General features: G+C 39.3%; 1 protein-coding gene across 4 annotated transcripts in view; it reads right to left on the bottom strand.

Moving 5' to 3' along the window:
* The window catches only part of MTRF1 (mitochondrial translation release factor 1), a 30,062-nt gene continuing 5,517 nt past the window's right edge, over positions 1–24,545 (bottom strand). For 2 of the 4 annotated variants that reach the window (XM_033104305.1, XM_033104306.1), the window contains exons 6-10: positions 18,164–18,336; positions 13,593–13,710; positions 11,668–11,804; positions 8,527–8,625; positions 3–2,395 (exon numbers count right to left, since the gene is read on the bottom strand). In XM_033104305.1, coding sequence (XP_032960196.1) covers positions 2,282–2,395; positions 8,527–8,625; positions 11,668–11,804; positions 13,593–13,710; positions 18,164–18,336 — 641 coding nt within the window. In that variant the 3' untranslated portion in view covers positions 3–2,281. Of the gene's footprint in view, positions 2,396–3,842; positions 3,964–8,526; positions 8,626–11,667; positions 11,805–13,592; positions 13,711–18,163; positions 18,337–24,545 lie in introns of all 4 variants that reach the window. The other 2 variants (XM_033104308.1, XM_033104307.1) reach the window with 2 other exon arrangements.

Genomic DNA, 24,545 nt, shown 5'->3' with positions numbered 1-24,545 from the left:
GTGTGTGTGTGTGTGTATAGAAAAAAACAATTGTGGCAAAATATTAACAATAGTTGAATCTAGAATATTCATTGAATTGTTTCTTAAAAATTATTTTTAAAGCTTTTGTGTGCTTGAAATTTTTCAAAATAAAAATTTTGGGAAAAATTTCTCTCTCATCTTTACCTCCAAATAATCCCACTGGTCTTAAAATTCTATTTTAGCTGGTCTCTCCTGGCATATTGTTTGTCTCCGAGGAATGTCTTAAGTAATAACCCCTCTTTTTAACTCAAGAAACTTCCTGACAACAATTACTAACTACTGTAGTTTTATCCGTGGTTTCATTTCCCAAGGTTTCAGTTACCAGCTGTCAATCGCAGTCTGAAAATATTACATGGAAAAGTCCAGAAATAAACAATTCACAAGTTTTAAATTGCCCACTGTTCTGAGTAGTGTGATGAAATCTTGAGCCATCCCACTCAGTCCTGCACAGGATGTGAATCAGCCCTGTGGGGTCTCCACACTGTACGCGCCACCCAACCATTGGGAGCTGTCCAGGTTATCAGAGCTACTGTCAAGGCATCTCAGTGCTTGTGTTCAAGGGACCCTTATTGTAGCCTAAAGCTACATCACAATGCCTACATCATTCACCTCACGTGTCTCATCACATAGGCATTGTATCATCTCACATCATTTCAAGAAGAAGGGCGAATACAATACCGTAAGATATTTTAAAAGAGAGAGACCACATTCACATAACTTTTATTATAGTATACTGTTATAATTGTTCTATTTTATTACTGTTGTTAATGTCTTACTGTGGGTAATTTATAAATTAAACTGTATCAGAGGTATATATGTATAGGAGAACCATAATATATATAATAAGTCCTCACTTAACATTGTCGATAGGTTCTTGAAAACTGCGACTAAGCAAAACGACATACAAGAAAACCATTTTTCCTATAAGCTAATTGATGCAAACAGGAGTTAAGTTCCTACAGCATATTTCTGGTCACAAAAACATCACCAAACTTCTAAATAAAAACCCAAAACACTTCTAATATTAAATATTAAAATAAATGTGAGCTATACACACATTTAAGAAAGATTAATAAAAACAAGATCATTATTTTCTAGCCCCCTTATTCCAGTTCAGGGTTATGGGCGGCTGGGGCCCATCCTGGCAGCTCAGGGCACAAGACGGTACCGACCCTGGCCAGGACATCCCTCCATCAAGGAAGTTAAAACTCACACATACCCATACTCAGACTGGGACAATTTAGACACGCCGATTCACCTCACGTGCATATCTTTGGGACGTGGGAGGAAACCGGAGTCCTCAGAGAAAACCCATGCAGACATGGGAGAGTGTGCAAACTCCACACAGACAATGGCCCCGGCTGAGATTTGATTTTTTTTCTCATTGACCTTTTATCAAAATGACGTTATTCGAGGACCTGCTGTATAGGTATTCGGTACTATCCGTGGTTTCAGACATCCACTGGGGGGTCTTGGAATGTATCATCCTTGGATAAGGGGGAACTCCTGTACTTTGGATTAGAGTTGGTGATTTATATTTTGGCTCCCTCACTCAACTGGAAGCTCTGTAAGGTAAGGACAAAGTTTTATATATCACTGCACAGAACCAATCACAGAAAATTACTCAAATTACCACAACATCTTTTGATGCTCATTAAACCAAAGAACAGTAAGAAACGGAAGCCAAGCAGAAAGTCTACTTTAAATACTGGCTTATAGTTTGTACAGGATAGAATTCATTCCGCTCTCAAAGAACTCTACAATCTGTGTCCTCAAGATGCTCACTTATTGACTCAGTCTCCCAAAGTTTATTTTTTATTTAAAAGTAGAGTTTAAGCCCTAACTATAACATGATTAACAATACTTTGTCTTTAAATAGGGGCTTACAAAGAAGTTTATAAATCTTCTATCACTAAAGTTTACCATGTTATATAAAGTTCTGAAATAACAGATGAAAAATGTGTTTAATTTATAGATGGTTAAAAAAAGGCATATAAAGAGAACATAATTCTCAAGATATCGCATAATTCTCAAAACATTTTTTTCTTTCCAACGATGCATGCTTGTTTTCTACTTGAAGAGTTGGACTGCGCTTTATAGGAAAACTAAGATAAACTCTTAGGTCAAGAAATGTGACTCGATTCATTAAAAAATACATTTGTAAGTACTGTATATTTTTAGCTGTACTTAGATTTCCATGCCTCAGTCTGCTTCTTGACACAGGTCCATTTCATTTATGTAATAATAAATAATAAAGCATTTATTTTGCTGATTTAAGGTTTTCATCCAAAAATTCAATAATGGCTTCTTCATCTGCTGATTGAAGCAATCTCTGAATTAGCTGATCCAGGCACTTCTCCCCACATAAAAATTCCTGGCAAAAGAGTTATGAAAATCTGATTACTAAATATAAAGGAGAAACAAAGTAAAGAATTAAGTGTATATTAATTTCCTTTCTTTACAATCATTATTTGAAAGCAACAAAGGATGACTAACCTACAACTGCTAGCTTGGGAGGATCCCATTAACATTAACTTTTTGTGTAAAAAGTGAATCCAAGAGTAAATGGAATTATACTCTATCTTAAGTTGTTTAAATTAGCATTTGGTTTAAAAATTAATCTTGTAGGATTTGGATCTTTTAACTCTGGAGAAAATGAAACAGAGATCTGAATCAACTTTTGAAATGTACCACCTCCCTCTCTTTAAAATTCATTTGCTTTTCTGCCAACGCAGTTCTAAGTTCTCAGACCATCATTGAGAGGATGTGTTTGCTGAATTCATTCTCCTCTTGTACCCTAGAAAAAAATAAGGCTTTTTATTCTTGTCCTGAAAATTCCATCCTTTTCACTCATGTCACGTTATTTCACAAGGGAAAAAAGACTAAAATGACTCAATGCCTGAGGCATCCTGCTGCCAGGGTAATGTGAGGACTGCTCCTTGATATTCTCTGCCTTGCCCAATTTTCTGGACCTCGCCAGAACATTCCAGCTCACTTTTCTCATGCCAACCCTCCAAATTTAAATTACTTTTTTTTTTTTTTAAAGTTTATTGGGTGACAATGATTAGTAAAGTTACATAGCTTTCAAGTGTACAATTCTATGAAACATCATCTGTATATCACACTGTGTGTTCACCACCCAGAGTCAGTTCTCCTTCCATCACCGTATATTTGACCCCCTTACCCTCATCTACACCCCTCTCCCTTACCCTCTGGTAACCACTAAACTATTGTCTGTGTCTAAGAGTTTTTGTTTCTTTATTTGTTTGTCTTGTTCCTTTGTTACTCTCAGTTTTACATCCCACATATCAGTCAAATCATATGGTTCTCGACTTTTTCTTTCTGACTTACTTCGCTCAGCATAATAATTTCAAGATCCATCCATGTTGTCACAAATGGCACTATTTCATCTTTTCTTATGGCAGAGTAGTAGTGGTTTATGATCATTCTTCTCCCCCCCCCCCTTAAATAGACATCCCATGTAATAGAAAAATGTTTATGCTGGAATATTAAGGGGCAAGTGTCTTGAGGCCTGTAACTTGCTTTCATATGGTTCGATAGCAACACTGGTATAGATATGGAGAGTAAGAGGTGGAGGAGAAAGAGAAGCAAACACAGCAAAATGTTAACAATGGTTGCATCTAAGTATACTGTGCATATTGAACTAGTCTTTAAACGTGAGCTTGAAATTTTCAAAATAAAAAGTTCAGAAAAAAATTTCCCTCATGTTAACCTCCAAATAATTCCACTAAATGCCTACTCCCCATACTCCTCCCTAAAGCTGCTCTCTGAGAAATGACTAAAATAATGACTTCAAATACCTTTCCTGTGTTATACAGAAGTTCTATGTAATGGAGTTGTTGTTGGGATCAGCACATTCTCCTATTTTAGAAATGCTCAAACCTAGACATTGGCTTACTGGAAATACTTCAAGGCCAGCATCTGGAACACAGAACATTTCAAGTTTTGATGTAGGCATGAACTCATCTTTTAGTCTTTCTTGAATAGTCGTAAAGTTGAATTGTAGGTTAAGTGTACACATTTATCTCTCAAGTTAAACTATAAGGGAAAAGATATGCCTTACAAGTACTACCTTTGTGCTCCACAAAACACCAGCATGTAGTTTAAAACCAAATTAAACTTTAAAATTGAACAGAAAGCAAAAGCACTATAATGAAAATTTTAAATTAAGATTTATAACATTTTGAGCATAATATGAAAATTTCTAATAAAATTTGTGGGCCTGAAGCTCAGATTATTATATGGCCAAGATGACTTCATCATTTGGAAACTATGTAACCAGGATTATCATCCCTCTTATTGATAATCACACCACACTCACAGTTCAATTTGATTAACCTGAGTGTTAGAGATAAAAAGGTCAAAGATGAAGGGGTTATAGTTCCTACCTTTCAGATGCTCATTTCCTAGTGGGGGAGCTAGGCAATACATAAGCATCATACTACAGTGATTTAAAATAAAGAAGTGAGGCTTGCAAGGGAGCCATTGATTTTGACAAGAAGGTGGCATCAGAGAAGAATACAGGAAGGAAGAAAAAAATTTGAATTAGATCTTAAAAAGAGAATAATATTTCTCCAAATAGAGACAAGCAGAGAATTTCAGTCAAAAAAGTGAGTATGAAGAAAAGCCTATAAAGTACAAGTGACCCTTGCACAACATGGTTTTGAACTGCACAGGCCCACTTATACTTGGATTTTTTTCAACAAATAAATTGGAAAACTTTTTGGATATGTGCTACAATTTGAAAACATTTGCAGATAAGCCGTATGATTTTCTTAATAACATTTTATTTCCTCTAGCTTACATTATTGTAAGAACACAATATGTAATACATATATTGTATTATGCATTAATTGACTATGTTATCGGTAAGGCTCTGGTCAACAGTAGGCTATTATTAGTTAAGTTTGGGGGAAGTCAAGTTATACATGTGAGGAGTGTAAATGTCTAAATACTACATTGTTTTGTATACCTGAAACTAATTTTAAAAAGTTATACATGGATTTTCAACTACAAGGGGAGGCCAGCAGCCCAACCCCTGCATTGTCCAAAGGTCAACTGTACATTTAAAGCCCAGAGCAAGAGGAAATTCCCAGTGTAACTGAAATATAGGGCAGGAGATAGGATGATACTAAGGAGTCTTCACAAGGACACTGAGAAACAGAATAAATATACAAAACGACATATATCACATGGTGGTCTGTGCTTATTATCTAGATAAATAAAAATAAAATTACCCATCAGGGAATGCATAAGAATACTGGGTGACCTCACAGACCCCAAGGATAGCAGTGTGCAGGGCTGCCACCACCGCCCTGGGAATGAAGCTGAGCCTCAGGAATAAATGAATGTGGGTTTTGCTTAGCATAACAAAGATTATTATGTTAAATGAAGTAAGTCAGACAAAAAGTCGAGAACCATGACTTCGCTCATATGTGGGATATAAAACTGAAAGCAACAAAGGAACAAGACAAAGAAACAAAAACTCATAGACACAGACAACAGTTTGTTTAGTGGTTACCAGAGGATAAGTGGGGAGGACGGTAATAGAAAAGGGTAAAGGGGGTCAAATATATGGTGATAGAAAGAGAACTGACTCTGGGTATTGAGCACACAATGTGATATGTAGAAAAATTAAAAAATGAATGTGGGGATTCACATCATCAATGTTCTTTCTATCCAGTTCTCATTTTACTCCTCTCAATGTGTCAGCTTCATTCTTCTCTCACTGAAGACTGCTTTCTCCCCATGGTTAGAAATGTGGCTTCTAACCTCTTGTAACACGTATTTCAGCTTTAGCCACCAAGAGAAAGAATGGCCTTTTTGGTTTCCAGTTTAAAAATCCTGGGAAGGAACTCATTGGCTGGGACTTATTTGGACTTTCTCCGCCCCCCCCCCCCCCCAAAAAAAAATCAATTACTGTCTTGGGTCAGGATCATAAACATGTAAGAACATGTCAGTTCTACCAGGAACTATGTGGATGGTGCAGGGAGAAGGTCGGGTCTAGAATAACAAGGAGAGGGCAGAGTTCCAAAGACATCCGTGTTCTTTCCGCTCCACTCCTTCCATTCTGTCCTATAGCAGTTGCCCTGGGGTTAAAGCCCTTATCGCTTTTCTTACCTCATCTACAACTCTTGTGACTATTCAGTTCCTAAATTAGTCGCTTTACAGTCCTGCATACAGATTTTAATGTTTTATTATAATACTTTTTCATACCATTTTCCCACGTCTTCCTTTAACTAATATGAAACGTTTCCGTTCTTTTCAATAGTTGGTGATTATTAGAGCATACCAGTATGATTTTCCTTATCATTTCTGAGTCTGGCATGCTGGTTTTGTTAGCAATAACATGCTAGTATTTCGGCCAAAGTCAGATATTTTATAACTATATAAGCCAGTCAACCTGCCTTTGGGCCATGACAGAATACTATAGTAAGTACCTATGGGCCCCTCTAAAAAATATTACTGGTTGTAAGAATGTCGCTGTCTCATGGAAAACCATCACCTCTACTAGAAAAACAACTGAAAGATTATGGTGTAATTAGAACAATATGGCCAAACACGTTTGCTAGTTCCTGTCTGTTTCCTGAGGAAAGGGAAGTTAGTAAATGTTTTCTCCTTCTCGACAGGGCAATTGTGTTACAAATTCCTGTCACCTAGTGACAGCAAGACAGCCTTAGCTGCTCAGCAGACTCAGGAAGTGGCATAAGTGACACAGACATTTCTGAACACATTAACACCACAGACATTTCCCTTGTAAAACTGGGACTTTAATTTTGAATGTCGAATGGGACGGAATCAAGTGAAAGAAGCCGTCGGCATCCCATGGCACCGAGGAAAAGAACAAGATCTGCCTCCTGCCTTTTCCATAGTCCTTTATGGGAACCAGTTCACGTTCCCCCTCAGTGGAAGCAAAGGGAAACGTTTCTGTGCTGCGTCCTTAATGTATTAATGTCAGTGGTCCTGGCTACATGGGATTTAGTTAGGTTGACCTTCAAAGCAAACTGACAGGGTCTTTCCCCAAAGAACATAAGGGTCACACCTGAATCTAATGGATACATGCTGCTGCAGTGGCAGAAATCTAAGATGCCCCCTGGGCACACGCCTGACATAGCTCCCTCCCTTAAATGCAGGCAGAAGCTGTGACTGTGACGGAATATCACTCCAGTGACTGGGTCACTACTCGGTTGGCTCTGAGTTAATTAAAAGGAATATTACCCCTGTGGGTCTGACCTACACAGGTGAGCTCTTTAGAAGGCCTGAGCCATTCCTGCAAGAGATTCAAAGTGAGAAAGGGCCTCTGGAGGGGGCCATACAGCAGACAACTAGTCATTCTTTAGGAGCTGAAAGCAACGTCCAGCCAATGGACAGCAAGAAAATGGGAGCCTCGTGCCTACAGCTCAAGGAAATGGAATTCTGCCAACAACCACATGAGCTCGGAAGAGAACTCCCAGCTCTAGAAAGGCATGCAGCCTGGCCGACACCTTGAGACCTGTGAGACGTGGGGTAGTGAACTCAGCTCTGTCATGCCTGGATTCCTGACCTACAGTAACCATGAGATATGAATAGGTATTACTTTAAGCCACTAAGTTCGTGGCAATGTGTTACACACAAATAGAAACCGACACGTGTATATATGTATGCAGTCACGTGCTGCTTAACAACGTTTCAGTCAGCGGTGTACCGCAGATATGACGGCGGTCCCTTAAGATTATAATGGAGCTGAAAAATTCCTATCACCTAGTGACATCATATCATAGCCGTCATAAGGTCATAGCACAAGTTATGTACGTGTTTGTGCTGATGCTTGTGTTAACCTACTGCACTGTACCGTACAGTACATAATGCTTGATGATGATAATAAATGACTATTACTGGTTTATGTATTTACTATACTATACTTTTTATCATTACTTAGAGTGTACCCTTTATACTTATTTAAAAAATGTTTGCTGTAAAACGGTATGCCACGTTACACGGCAGCCTCATACATCTCGTGTGTATGGCCTCTCTTGATTTATCATTTTCTCTTGTGCCCGATGTAATGTCGTGTGGTTTTATACAGTAACATGTACAGGCCTGTCGCCCAGGCGCCACAGGCTGTACCATGTAACGAGGGGTGTAGTGGGCTGTACCACCGAGGTTTGTGTGAGCACACACCGTGATGCTCACACAATGATGAAATCGCCTAACGACACGTTTCTCACAACATATCCCCATGGTTAAGCGGAGCATGACTATGTTGAAAATACATTCATATAGTAACAAGAATTTGGAATTTACAAGATAACTGTTTCAAACTGGCAAATTAGACCATGTTTCTTAGGAGCAAACTAATAAAAATGTTTGTCAATTTTAGGGTATTAACATAAACTGGCTTAATGATTTTAAGTTACTTGGCAATATTTTAGACATTACTCACTAGAATGTGACCACACGTTCTTCGAAAATCAAAGGTACCTGAAGTGTCCTTAGAGATATTACCTTAATATCACGCACTTCATAAGCTATCCTGTGGTCAGTGACTCTATCCTGGGTGAAGTTGTATGTCCGAATTCTCTCTGACTGGGCTCTTGTTCCCACCTGCGCAGGAACAAAAAGCAATTCATGTTTTTAACTTCACCATTACCTTTATTATAATGGAAAAAGTACATGTAAATGACTTTTCTATTGTAACATTTTAAATATTTCCTAACGTCATATATACAAAGTGACAAAGAAAAAGAATGGGCAGAACTTTATCTTTGAAACTACTATGCCAAACTACTAAAGCTCAATTATGGAATAAGAATTTATGCTTCTTTGGTACTTCAAACTCCAGATACATAAAACCACATTATCTTTCCACCCTGATCAGTTCTTCCTCCTAGTTTCTATGAATGACACCACAATGTTCCCTTTGATCCAAGTAGAAAACTCTGACAGCCTGCAATTTAACAAACATTTCACGGGAGCTTATTATCTGCCAGGATTTGACATGGACACTAAAACCACCTTTAATTCATCCTATTCTCTAACTCCCCACTTCCAATGGTTTTAAGAGTGTTATTCTATCCTGCCCTTTCCATTTCTACTATCTATCATTCAAGGGCTCATTCCTTTCATCTACATTCTTGTAAAATCTCCTGATTAAATCTTCCATGTCTCTGCTTATATTGTGTTGCCCTGCTTAAGCAGTTTGATCATAAATTGGTTTCTTCTTTGGTTCCTTATCTACTAAGCAGATACAACTCAATTCTCAGCATTCAAGGCACTTCATAATGTGGCCAACTTTCCCAGTGCTATTTCTGGAAGTGATGTGAACCTCTGTAATGCCACTTATTATACCGTATCATTAGCATGTGTGCCTGTGGACTCTGCTAAAACATCATCTCAAGAGATGCCGTTCCCTAGCACTGTCCTCCTATCTCTGCCTGTCCTGGTCTCAACAATTGAATATGTTAGTTACCTTCCTCCTTTGGAACTGCATGCACGTGGAATCTTTTGCACAGCACACCCTGGTTTACCTTATGCTATGATTATTTGTGTTCTTAGTCTGCTCATCTCCCATAGCTCCGCAGCACATGATACACACCACCCTCTCCCACTCCCTTCCACTTTTTTACGACTAAAAAAGACATTTCTGTAACTTACTTTCTAAAACAAACAATGCAAGACTAAACTCGTAAACCTGGCTGATCACCTTGAGAGTTTTTTAAAATTAAAGATTCCAAAGCCCAAGCTTAGATATACTGAACCCAGAGTTATGGATTTTTAAAACATTCCGCAGGCTACTCATTCTGCAACTAGCCAGGTTTGGAAACTACTATGCCGAAGCACCGTATCAATGCCAGGGACCCCACCCAGATCAAGTGCATGAGTCTCCGGGGAGGTGGGGGGTTGCCTAGGCATCCACAAAGCTCTGTAGGTGGTAAGTGGAGCCAGGACGGGCAACCTGGCACAATGCCTCCCACACAAAAGCTACTGCATAGACTAGCTGAAGAAAAACCTCTATGCATTAGAAATACCTACTAAGAAGTTTCACACAGATGGACAATTGGGAAGCATGGAGGTCTTTTCTGGCCTCTCAAACCAGACTACGGAAGAAGAGACACACATACAGTTTATGTAAGGTCAATCTCTAAAGTAAAATAAATTTTTGTTTTAAAAATTACGGTGTGAAACATCTGGTGCCACAATGTCAAATGGCAATGTCTTTTATTAAATCAAATGTGGTGGAGTTCCTAGTATTTATGTCATTACTTATTTGCCAAGAAGTAATGGTCTGTAACTGAGCTTCCTATGTGCAAATGGATACACTGGTGCTATGTCACAATCTAGGATTATGACAATCCGAAGATTAAGATGTTCTATCCTGTCACTGTTACTCCACTTCAAGTTAGAATGTGGATAAGAGAAACGAGAAGGGCAAAATTGTGAAAAGACTGGGACATTCTACACGAAAAGAATAATGGTTTTTTTTGTTGTTGTTGTTTTTTGTTTTTTTTTAAAGATTTTATTGGGGAAGGGGAACAGGACTTTATTGGGGAACTGTGTACTTCCAGGACTTTTTTCCAAGTCAAGTTGTTGTCCTATCTTAGTTGTGGAGGGAGCAGCTCAGCTCCAGGTCCAGTTGCTGCCCACCATCCCTTGTGGGAGTCGAACCGGCAACCTTGTTGGTTGAGAGGACACACTCCAATCAACTGAGCCATCCAGAAGCTCAGCGGCAGCTCAGCTGAAGGTGCCGTGTTCAATCTTAGTTGCAGGGGGCGGAGCCCACCATCCCTTGCGGGACTCGAGGAATTGAACTGGCAACCTTGTGGTTGAGAGCCCACTGGCCCATGTGGGAATCGAACCGACAGCCTTTGGAGTTAGGAGCATGGAGCTCTAACCGCCTGAGCCACCGGGCCAGCCCAAGAATAATGTTTTGTTTTATGCGATAGATTATCCTACAAAGGCCACAAAATCTTCCAAATTTACTGTGGCCTGCCTATCTTCAAATAACACTCAAGCACAGTTACTTCTGGGTTCCACTTTCTCTTCTAACCTCTCTCAAAGACAAATGACTCTTCTTAGAATTTAAAATCACATAACACTTTGTTTCTATAACTATGACATTTATTCTTTTTGCTTAGAACTTATCTAGTTATATATTTGAAAAAATACTGTACATCTATGCAGCACAAAATTCAAAAAGTACAAAAGGGTGTGTAACGAACACTGAGTCTTGCACTCCTTGTCCCCAGACTCCGTCAGTAGCAATCGATGTCACTAGTTTTTTGCAGTGCCACTTATTTTTGATCTCATATATAGTTATAATAAAAGCATAGGTTTTTAAATCTAAAAAAATCTTTTATACCAATTTTCTTTCAAAACAGTTATGATATAAACACTGGAGAGAAACAACTGGGAAATAATTTTTGGTTCATGAATATGTCACCTACTTATTTGCAAGGTGGCATGTCCCATTTTACCCATAATCCTTCAGTCTAAATGCCTTTAAAAGTTATTGCTTATTTACAAATGCGCCTGTTTCCTTATGCTCTAAGGTATTTCAATGTGGTCAAGAAGAACTACTACATTTTCTACATGACACGACGACTTTTTGCACAGATGTATTCAATTAATAAACCCAATAAATCATACCTGCAGTTTTCTAACACTCTGTTGCTGACACTTGTCTTTCTCGATAGTCTGCTGGTAGAGTCTAGCTCTCAACACACGCAAAGCGATTTCTTTATTTTTTATCTGTGATCGTTCCTGTTGGCATTCCACTACGAGCCCTGAAAAAAGAACAGGGATCAGAGGTAAATGGGCCTTCACAAGCGAAAGTAAGGTAGAACTGAGGTGTCAATTGTATTTTTCAGTAACACTGGGGGAAAAAGAAGAGACAGAACTGAGGAACATTTTAAAGGGGGAAAGGTGAATCAGGGAAAGATCACAAAGGCTTCAATACATTTTAGATTTAGCCTGCTTCAGAAACTACACCTGCGTTATGATGGGAATCGTGGCACATGGCCATTTGGGTCCTGGTATCTGAATGAGATAGTTCAGATGGGAAGACTGGAAGCAGCGGCATGTGCAGGTCAGTGAACGTCCTCTCATGCCCAGAGCTCTGCCTCACCACCCCAGCTCATGGCAATCCTTTCACAGCTCAACAAAGAGCAAGCCACTGTCGTCCCCTGTGTACTGCTCCGTTCTCTGTCCTACTCCAGAAGCCAGTCTTTCCCCTTCTCATCACAAATGCACACAGAGCTGATGTTTGAGAAACGACTTTATATGGAGAAAATAATGAAAAAAAACTACTCGAACTCTTTCAAAGGAAGTGTGAATGCTTCTCAGATGTCTTGGTTCTGAACCCAGCTAATCACACACTTAACCGCACATTTTGGTTAGCCAAGTGGATTTGGGGGGTTTGCCACTTCAGGCCTCTGTTCTTAACTTTGCAGCTACCATTGTGAAGGTCTGTGTCCAATCCCAGACCCCGGGTACAGAGGTGCAAGGTTGTTTTTTCTGAACCACAAAAACCTCAAGCCCCAAACCCCTATTAGCCTAGGCCAACTGCACTGATATTGTAGAAACTAATTTGCTGGAGATTTTAAAAATTCCTATGAAATTCTACTCTGCAAACTAGGTTTTCACCCAGTCTTCATAAGATACAATCTAGACCTGCTGATACTTTTAGCAGGGCACCTAGGTTTCACCTCTATTACTTTCAACTTACTTATTCTTTACTTCAACTTTACTGCAGCCGTGTGCTTGGGCTGGGGCACCAACTTGCTGCCATCTCCCAGGCATTTGCCTGGAGTTGTCTTGAACCTGGTATCCTTATGTTTTCACCACCCAAAAGAATAATAAAGAGCTCTTAAAGATTTTAAAAAAGAACACATTTTTACAATCCAGTAAAAGTGCTGGAAAAAAGGAGCTAACACCCAAAGTAACAGACAATGTGAGAGGAAAAAAAAGAAGAAAATTAAACAATAAATCCAAGAGGACTAATATCTAACAAAAATTCAAGGAAGAACAAAGAAAATGGTAAGAAATTGTTGAAGAAAATATTTCAGAACGGAAGGGCATGAGTCTCCAAATTGAAAGCAATAAATACTCGTACAATGAATGCCAAAAGTCTTACATGTGCCAAGTGGAAATGATTTCCAACAAATGTTCATGATCAATGAAGTGTGAGGTTAGAATAAAGCTATTTTCAGATCTACAAAGTCCCGAAATATTTACGTCTCATCCATCTTTTCTCAGGAAGTCACTTAAAGATGAGCTTCACTAAAATGAGGGAGTAAACTAAGAGAGATGAGATGGGATCCAAGAAACAGGAAGCTCTACTCCAAAATAGAAATGAAGGGAATTCCCTAACTGTTGGTGGCCAGGGGAGCAGCTCGGTCAGGCTGGAGCAGAATAATGGAGTCTTCTGTCACGTGTCATCACAAAGCATCAGCCCTGTTGAAAGGGCTTAATTTCATTTTATAGAGCTTCTGGAAGATGCAGGACAAGAGTCCTTTTAAATGCTGAAGAGTTTTATTAGGTGTGAAAAGAATTTCCAGAGCGGGGGGGCTTACCGGTGGGGACATGGACAAGCCTGACAGCACTGTCAGTTGTGTTAACATGCTGTCCTCCTGCTCCTTTGGCTCGAAATGTATCTATCCGCAAATCCTTGGGGTCAACTCTCACGTCTACCTAGAACGGAAAGTGTAACGTAAGTAAATTCTACACTCAACAAATACGTTAACACGAAATTTATTCCAAGATTTTTCAAATAAACTGTACTGCTTTGTGTCATGAGTCTTAATTACACTAACAGGTGAAATAACTTGAACCAAAGAAGGAACCACAAACTCTGTTACTACAATGACACTGACTTATGATGCTACGAGGTCACTGAGTTCTGCAGCCTTTCGAGTTTCATCACCCATCATATCACAAAGCTACACTGGATAGAAAATATGTATGTCTGCGTGTACATAAAAAGTTGATTCGCATTATTCCTTGATTCTGTATTTGCAAATTTACTCACTTGCTAAAATGTATTAGTTCCACAAAACCAATTGTTGCAGCACTTTCAGTCACGTCCAGACATGTGCAGTGCAGCAAAGCATTCAGGTTGCTCTCCATGTGCACACTCCCAGGCGAGGTCAAACAAGGTGACACTCTACGTTCTTGTTATTATACAATATGGTCAGAGGATGTAGACAGGAAGGGGCAGCGCACTTCCAGGGGATGCAGCGCAAGAAGAGCTGGCTCTGGGGCCAGCTGGAGAGTTTGAATCCCAGCCCTGACACCTATTAGTGAGGCGGCCTCAGGCAAGTCACCTAACGCTTTTCTCTTTTGTAAAATACAGAAAACAGAATCTACTAGGATGGGATGTTGTTAGATTACAATCTGTGTGAGACATATAAATATATCTATATTTGTCCTAGGAGAAATGGTTTAGTATTCTCTAAATCAGTGTCTGCTGAGACTTTACAGAACATATAACTACTGCGAATAATGAGAATTGCCTATGTGTGTCTGTGTGTGTGTGTGTGTGTGTGTGTGTGTGTGTTATTAGGGGGCTGAATGGAGGCACCCAAAAAAATATGTTCATGGTCCAACCACTGAAACCTTATTTGGAAAAAGGGTCCAAAAACCTTATTTGCACAAGTAATTGAGTTAAGATGAGATAATCCTGGACTATTCTGATAGGCCCTAAATCGAATTACAAGTGTCCTTCTAAGAGACACCTAGAGGAGAGAGAAGAGGGGAACATGGGAATTCAGAGGCTGAGATTGGAGTTGTACAGCTTCAAGCCAAGGAACCCCTGGAGACACCAGAAGCTGGAAGAGGCTGGGGAGGACTCCCCACAGACACTTCAGAAGGAGCATGGCCCTGCCAACACCTTGATTTTGAACTTCTGGCCTCTAAAGCTGTGAGATAAATGAGTTTTTGTTGTTTTAAGCCACTAACTTTATTGTAGTTTGTTATGGCAGCCTTAGAAAACTATGTGTGTGTGTATATGTGTGTGTGTGTGCATAACTACATATGTACATATATGTGTATATATACAAAGGATCCCAAAAAAAATGTACACACATTTTAAGAAGGAAAAACTGTATTAGAATTATGCTGATGGTAACCACTCTGAGCACCTCTTGTAAATGCAGAAGTCAAACATGACTTGTATTGATCTTTTGTTATTGGTATATATTGAGTATTACAATTTTAATAGCTTTTTCTTTTCTTAAAATGTGTATCCATTTTTTTGGCACCCTCTGTATATACATATATGTAGTATAATAAAGCAAAAAGTAAACATATTAAAGTGATTAAGAAACAAGCTTTTTTACTCTAAATAGAAAGAGACATAAATAAGTGTTAGGTTGGTGCAAAAGTAATTGTGGTTTTTGCAATTATTTTTAACCTTTTAAACCACAATTACTTTTGCACCAACCCAGTAGAAAATTCAAGGTGAGGGGGAAAAGTTCCCTATAATGCTATATTTGAATTGGTAATATTAATATGAACCAGTGATTTAAAATTACATGTATTTCCTAGCTCTCTCCACTGAAAAGTCTAGATTTAAGCAGACTTTAATAATAATGGGCACACCTAGTATCCAGATCTTGATTTCTGGGTCCATTCCTCATTAAAAAGAACCAGGTCTGACCCCAAGTCTAGGCAGGAGAGTATATGGTGAGCCTTAGATCTAATTATACCACGAAGCAAGTACACACTCAGAGACTGATGGCGTCATTTCAAAAGGGCTACCCTATAAAGGTTAATAATCGCTTAATCTGGGACAATTTGAACATCAGAAACAATTATTATAACTCACTGAATTTAAAAAACAAATCCATAAATCTATAATGAGGTCAATATATGAAACTCAATATATAAGTTTATAATGAGGTAAAATAAAAGAGAAAGAAAGCAAGAAGGAAGGAGAAGAAAAGGTAGTAGGGAGGAAAGTTCTTTACAGAAAAGAATGCCAGTTAATAAATGTAGAAGGAACGATTGAATTAGAAAATCACCATCTTGCTACCCCAAACTAAAGAACTGATTCAGGGACAGACAGATGTTAAAACCATGGAAGAAAAGTAGTTGGGAATAGGATGTATGCACCCCAGAGATTATGTAGTAATTGCAAAGGGAAAAACATACTTTTACAATGGAGATATTTTTGTGGTCACCATCTTAACTAAATGTTCAAACTAATCCTCACTAAAAGTGGGACAATCTGATATGTGCCTTTTGATAAGATTCAACATGAATATGATGATACTTATAAAACTATTCTTGCTCAAAACATGTAACCTGAATAGAATGGAACATTTAGCTATAACTTTCAATATAATACAGGAGATAAAGGAACAAGAGTACCATGAGGAAACAATCAGATGAATTCAAAATGTGGGACATGCTACAAGATAAAAGGTTTAGACTCTTCAAAAAGTCAATGTTATTAAGGGAAAAAAACAACAAAAAATTGGGAAACTGTTCCAGAAATTAAAACCTGATTGTAACGTGTGCAACTCAATGGGATACTGGTTAAAAAAATAGCTATAAAAATACTTTTAAGATGACTGAGGAAACTATAAAATGGACTAGACATTAGACAATTGTGATACTGTGATTTATAGTAAGAAATACATAGTTTGGTCTTTGTCCAGTTCCAGTCACAGAACTCCTAAAAACCATGGAATTTCCAAAGTGAAAAGGGTGATATTGGTGTCTTTTGTTATTCATTACAAGCTCCTTTCAACCACACCTGAGTTTATGTTAATGATGTGATTTTTGGAAAGCCCCAAGATAACCACAGGATGGGGGCTGATTGACAGGGGTGGCAATCACGTGATTAGAGGGGTGGAACTTTCAGATCTAGCCCCTCAACCTGGAGGGAGGGGAGCCGGAGGTTGAATTAATCCCCAGTGGCCAATGATTTAATCAATTGTGACTCCATACGGAAGCCTGCATGAAAATCCCAAAAGCACAGGGTTTAGAGAGCTTCCAGGTTGGTGAGCATGTGGAGGTGCTGGGAAGGTGGCATGGGTGGGGAGGGAGGGAGGCTCAGCACCCCGTCCCACATACTTGTACTTTGTACTCAGCATCTCTTCCATCTGGCTATTCCCGAGTTGTAGCGTTTGTAATAAACTTGTATCTAGTAGGTAAACTGTTTTCCTGAGCTCTGTGAACCACTCTAACAAATGATCAAACTTCCAGTTTATAGGCAGTTGGTCAGAAGCACAGATAACCACCTGGGCTTGCTATTGGCCCCTGAAGTGGGACGGGAGACAGTCTTGTGGGACAGGTCCTTAGCCTGTGAGATCTGATGCTAGCTCCAGGGAGACAGCATCAGAATGTAATTAAATTGTAGAACACCCACTCAGTGTCTGCAGAGAACTGGTGAATTGCTTGGTGGCGTCAAAAAGCCCCACACGTCTGGAGTACAGAAGTATTCCATGAGTAGACAGAATACATAGTTTTTCCTAGACAGTAATGTGACAGAATTACAACTGATTTTCACAGATAATGGTATTGTGTTTATGTAGGAGTGGTATTATGTTTATGTATTGTGTCTATTCTTAAGAGATGTAAGATGAAGATTTGGGAGTGGTTAAAGTCTTATAGTGTCCTCTATATCCTTTATACTTCATTCACACACACACACACACGAATAAAGCAAATGTGGTAAAATATAAACAATTGTTGACTCCAAGTAAAAGTTATAAAAGTTTTCAGTGTGGTATTCTTTCAACTCTGTATATGTTTAATTAAATTTTTTAAAAAGTTAGGAAAACAAAAAACATGGGAATATGGCTTATTCAACTACTAAGATATAGACCCCACCAACAGCTTATCACTGACCTCAACATACTAACTGTGGAATTCATTGTTTTCTTCAGACATAACCTAGGCGACATTTAAACAGCTTTATGGATTCTGTTTTATGAAGTGACTTCTATTTAAAACAAAACAAAACATCTTGGTCAGGGATAAGTGGGGCAAGTTTACTGGGGAAGTGTCAAGGGTTTCCCAACAGCGACTGTAAAGTTCAATCTGCAACCCTGAAAATCACAGATTTTCGGAGAAGCTAAGGCTTTTCAGCACAGGACGCATTTACACGAGTGATTTCCCAGGGCTCCCTGGTGGATACCTCATCTGGCTGAGGGAGGACAATGACCGACATGGTTCCCGTGTGAATCCGCTGCATCCTGGACGACAGGCCCACTTCAGGGATTCGCTGAACTCGGTGAATCCCACCTTCGTACTTCAAATGCTTGTAGACACTGTCACCGGAAATTCGGGCGGCTGCATGGTGTAGCCCTCCTAGGGAAACAAAATATCCAGAAATAACAATAAATTCTACTTCGAAAGGGATCAAGATGTTAAATGCCCTTAATCGAAGGCCTGAAGGTAAGTACGGAGCACGAGAAGAGAACATAAAGTAGGTACAAAACTGTGTTTTCCCAATGTAAATGTATTTATAAAAGGAAACAAAACAAAATGTTATTTATGGTTATCTCTGGGGAATAGAATAACAGATTTTTAAAATTTTCCTTTTTGTGCTTTTGTTCCCAAATTTTCTATAATGAACAAGTTTTACTTTTATAAAAATACTATTAGAAAAAAAGAATACTGGGACGTTTTCTACTCTGAACTATGGTGTGCAATCTTAGGCTAACACGATGCCATATATAAAAGAATGTTCAGTAACATAATAATTTGATAATGACAAATAACTACAAATCCTCCCAAGCTTTCAAGAATTTATTGAAATTTAGCTCTTGCTTATCTGTGGAGTGAGAAGATTATCACGAAAAAATCTTAATGGCCAGGCTAGCTTGTTCTTATTGCAACTGTTTCAAAAATTATTTTTATTGTACAGTAATATAGGCATAAAAACCCCACATGAATCAAATGTATGGTTTAATGACCACAAGAGCAGTAAGAACTTTGTCAGTCACCCCAAAAGCCCTCCCATAGGCCGCTTTCCAGTTGCAATCCCCTCCCTTTCCCATGAGGAACTATCATGCTTTATTTTATTCCTTTATTATAATTTCATTGCCTAAATATGCTATCCTAGGCACTACAGTTCAGTCTCCGCATTTAAAGTTTGATATGTCTTTTAAATCACTTAATCTATAGGTTCATCACCTATCTCTTTCGTTTCCTACAAATCATCCATTGAGGAACTGGGCAGAATTTCCCACAGCCTGGTTCTGCCAACTGTATACTCTTGGCACAGCCCCACCTGTTCTGCTGCCCTTTATATTGGCTGCAATTTGGCAGCTGGATGCAGACACCAGCTGGATCAGACACCAGCCTGAGCTCCCTGGGAAGACTACAGGGAGCACATAATGTCCACTCGTCCTTCTATGGTCTCGAAAGCCTTTGATGCCTAATGAATCACAGGGTTGTAAAGTGGTGATCTAATTCTATCATTTCTTTCTCACTTTAAATTAGTTCAGTTACATTTATAAAGAGACATTTCCCTTTGTCTACTATTTGATTATCCAGTGATACAGTTATATAGGAAAGGCAAGATAAATGCTTGGTTCTGGTCCTTTACCAGTTTTACCACACTAGTACATCAATTTCTTTCTTTCTTTCTTTCTTTTTTTTTTTTGCAATACAATGAATTAGGGTCCTTTTAATCCTCTGAAGATGATTATTTTTAAAAATATCATTATGAACTCAAGAAATAGAATATATCCAGAGTGTTTACAATTATTATTGAAGTTCAACTTGGCCCATCTTTGGCCAGCACGAGCCTTTTCATGTGAACTTCTGAGTTCCTTTGACAAGCCTCTTGCAAAGGTGTAACAAGATGCTCGGGGATTACCTCGACCACTTCTTGCCCCAGAATCAGCCCTATCTCCAAGAAGTTCTGGTTCCTTTCAGAAAGTAGTATTTCAAGACCACGATTTGGGGCTATGGATGTTCATTGCCGCTGGGTCGGTCAGTTTCCAGGCCTTTTCACTGGACAGAGATAGGAAATTTCTCATGAGTTCATTCTGATGTTGGGAGACATTTCTCCATGGGTCTCTTGTGTTTCTGCACATCTTGCAAAACCCCTTTTGTTCCAGAACCTTTTTAAGGGTGTTTGTAGAGTAAACAGCTTTGGAGATAATATCTCCCTGCACAGAAAAGGACAAACTTGCTCACAGCGTTGGAAGAGAGAGCTAGAGAGTCCTTCTAGCGCAATGGACAGGCATGCTTACTGTCCATTCAAAAAGACTTGCAATCCCTCAGCTCAGGGGTCCTCTCCTGCAATGAAACCCACTGAACAGGTACTTTTAAAATGATTTCCCCGTCCCCTTTACTTCATGTTGAATGCAAATATTTGAATTTATATGAGGTGAAAAAGAGAAGGCTGCGACTTTATAATAGACTTTATTAATAGAACCAATTTTAGTCTGCCTGGATTCAAATTCAAGCTCCTCCTCTTCCTAGCTGTGTGTCCACAGGCAAGTTACTTAACTTGTCCGCACTGTTGTTTCCTTATTTGTAAACGAAGGTAACATATACCCACCTGAAGGGGGGAGCACTGCCCACCTGAAGGGGGCGCCATTCACATTGCAGCATATGTGAGTGGTGTGTCACGGCATCGGTAAGCATATGACAGCCTGGAATTCATCCTACACTCCAGAGGTTGTTGTGAGGAATAACTGAGGTAAGTACTCAGAGCATTTAGCAGTGCTGACGACACAGTGGTCAACCAGTATCCTTAGTAACTGGAACTATGCCATCAGCTCTCCTGGACCAGTATGATATCTTGTGGAAGGGCAAGGGGGTAAGCTCCCTCCAAACTTACTTACGATGTAGGGCTGGGGAGTCCACATACCTCTGAGATGGGCAATGAAGGAGTAGGGTTGGCCTTGCTAGCTGGAAGCAAACGGCTTCTGGTGGTCCTTATCGACAGGTATGGAGCAAAAAGCATTTGCCAGATCAACAGCTACCTACCAGGTACCAGGGGTGTGAACTTGCTCAAGCAACGAATCCACATCTAGTAGAGCAACTGCACTTGGAGTCACCACCTGGTTAAGTTTACAGTTATCCACTGTCATTATCTACACGGGCCCAAAAGGCAAGCTGAATGGACATGTGGTGGGAACCGCCACCCCTGCATCTTTCAAGTCCTTGATGGTGGCACTGATCTCAGCAATCCCCCGGGAATGCAGTACTGCTTTTGGTTTACGGTTTTTTCCCAGGTAGATGCAATTCTGGTGGCTTCCACTTCGCCTTTCCCACCATAACAGTCCTCACTCCACAGGTAAAGGAACCAACGTGGGGATTCTACTAGCTACTGAATATATCTACTCTCAGTACGCATCCCAGAACTGGGAACACAACCTCATGATGCGTGCAGGGATCCACTGGGTCCACTGTGAGACGGACCTGAGCTAAAACTCCATTGACATCTGACCCCCATAAGCCCCTCCTCTGACTGATGGAGCACAGTGATATTTTGAGTCTCCTGGAATTAATGTCAATTCTGAGCCAGTATCCAGTAGTCCCTGAAATATCTAATTATTTCCTTTTCCCTAAGGCACAGTTACCCTGGTAAAAAAACAAAAAACAAAAAAACACAGGTCCCTTTAGGGAAGGCTGGGAGAAAGACTACAGTATAAATTTCTGGCAGTGTCCCGGGTTCCTCTAGGGAACCCAGCCTCCCGTTCATCCAAGTGGTTTGAGCCTGTAAACTGGCTCAAGTCTGGGAATTAACTGAGGGACCATGACTTCTGTTTTTAATGATACAGGTTAGACTTTTGTTCATTTGACGTAGAACTACTTATACAGATCAAGCAAGAATTTAGTAGCTTCCCATTCTATCTTACTTGTAGGGACACCATGATCAACTAGCCAGTGGTAGTCTGCCCAAGTCAGACTAGTCAGTGCCGCTCTGACTCTGCTGGCCATTATGGTAACCACGCCCATCTCCCCCTTTGGTAACTGTGTGCCACCACCTGGTCCCTGCCACCCTAAGATCCAATGACTCCCATGCATTTAGGTTTCCCAGTTCAGTCACCAGAGTTCCCGCTGTTTCTACCTACAGGAAAGAGCGATCATAAAGCTCTTCAAGGATGCCAGGGCTCCCCTCACAGATTTACTTGTCTTCTGAATACGAGTACATAAAGTTAACCATCAGATTACTTTAAGTGACCTCTCCCTGAATTCAACGGGTGAGCAGACAACAACAACATAATTATAAATATTCATCTGTTGGGAGGGAGATGATAATGTATGCATGTCATAACTTGGAAAGTATTTCAATTCATTAGGTGCCAGGTATACAGAAAATACCGTGCCAAGCCATTACCCTCCAGTGCTTGCACAAAGACCATCTGGTAATCATTTAGTTTGGGCTATTTAGGTAACGGTTGAGTATTGTCCCTATTTGTACCCTAGTCACAAAACTACAAGACTGTAAGTCATTTGATATATAAATTTTGTATGAAAGTGTTTTTCACACAGCTTTTAGTGCTGTGTAATTGTCTGTGGAATTCCTCTCTGTCAATTAAATATTAGATTTATATGTATATAAATTTATATACATACATACATACATACATGCACATATATGTGTAATTTAATATACATATTTTAAAGGTAGGTGCTTTTTTCCCTTTCTCTATTTCAGTCTTTTTCTATCCACATTTTTTCCTTCTAATTACAATAAATAAGTTGATTTTTAAAAATTATTTTATAATTTCAATGAATTGGAGTTTATTCTTAGTCTTTAATTTTAAAGGTATATGATAAAATATTTAAAGTTTTTCTTCTTAAAAAAATTTCTTTTTACTTTTTAATACGTTTTTATTTTGCCAGTGAGTCAGTGTATGTAAAGGAAAGGCTTCCCAACCTTTCCTTCTTTACGCTGTTCTGCATACCCAACACAGAATCTGTCTTCCTGCTTACTAAGTCCATCCCCCTTTCATTCTTGAAAGTTAAATTCAAAATGTAAACCTCAGAGGTCATTGATGACATCTCCCACTATTCTCTTTTATGATGCTGTGTTTCGGATTCTATTCTCCTTAAAACTCTCTCCTCTCTTGCTTCCATAATATTACGCTGTCCTTGTCCTTTTTCTGCTTATCTGACTCCTCTTTTTCTTTTGCCAACTAGTCTATCTTTCTAAACATGGCCATTCTCCAAGGCCTGGTGCCCTGGATGTTCCCTTTCTAGACTCTTCCTCACTTATTCGCTCAGTATCAGACATTATCTCTGTGCTGACAGCTATCAGGTATCTTTTTTCAATTCTGTTCTTTCACCAAAGCTCTCGTTACACAACTTCAGCATTTACTGGATATTTCTAAATGGATGCTCAGTATAACCACAAACTTAATAATTCAAAAACCACTTATCATTATTATTCTCAAAGGGGCTCTGCTTTCCAACTTCTATTCCATTGAGTGGCATGAATGAGTATCGCAATCTTGCCGGCTAGAAAGATTAGACTCCGTGTAGTTCATCTCCTTTGTGTCAGAATAGACTAATGGGATGTAGTGTGGCTCTGGATCAGACACACTTAAATTGGATCCCAGGATCGCCATTACTTATTGTGAGATCTTGGAATAGTTGCTCTCTGAGCCTAGATCATCATCTGTAAAATGGGATTAATAATATCCATCTCACAGGACCAAACAACCTACACTGCACGCAAGACATGCTGGGCAAGCAATAGCCCCTCTTGTATCCAGTCAGTTACTGAATTTTGCCCGTTCTTCCTTTGTAGGTCTCTCGGATGTCTCCCTACTCCAAATTCTAACTCTTACTCATATCTGGATTACTCTAATAACCGCTCTGCAATCTGCCTGAAATCCAGCCTCTTCAATCCATTCTTTATATTGTGTCAAAACAGTCTTCTTAAAAACACGTATTTACCAAATCATATTTTTATCAATAAAATCTTCAACAACTCTTTATTCCCTAACAACTAAGGACTGTTCAGCTTTCAAGGTTTTTCAAACCCTACCCTCTCCAACCTATTGCCTATTACTTCCCGTGACAAATATGGTCTGGGTCAACTGGCTTCCTCCCTGGCCTACACGCACACTGGGACCCTTCGCACCACCATGAAGCTGCTCAGGCGGTTCCTTCCTGCTCCCACTGGCTGTATTTCAAATCTGTACCGCGCACAACTTACCTATGCCAGATATTGGTTTTCATTTCCCTAGATTGTTAACTTACATGAATCCGCTTTCCCCACTTTGATAGCTTGTGTTTTATTACTCATGACCCCTCTGTCTTCTACAGTGTATATGTAAGCAGACAATTACTTCCAGATGGATTAAAAGAATGGAAAGAAAAAATTACTGAGAAGTTCTGATTTAACATACTTTCAAGTTTATGGACTTGCATGGTTTGCTATTGTTTATGTTGTATAAGTTCTTATCAGCCCAACTAGAGGAAGGTTTTTGACAATAAAGACAAATGATGAATTTTTTCTGCATTCCCATAAAAATCGAACACATCATTAGCTACTTCGCCTGATAAACCTTCCAATTACATATCACATAAGTGATCAAGTTCCT

Source organism: Rhinolophus ferrumequinum, chromosome 4 (genome assembly GCF_004115265.2).
Source record: "Rhinolophus ferrumequinum isolate MPI-CBG mRhiFer1 chromosome 4, mRhiFer1_v1.p, whole genome shotgun sequence".
Lineage (NCBI taxonomy): Eukaryota > Metazoa > Chordata > Mammalia > Chiroptera > Rhinolophidae > Rhinolophus > Rhinolophus ferrumequinum.
This window is presented reverse-complemented; position numbering and strand designations above follow the sequence as displayed.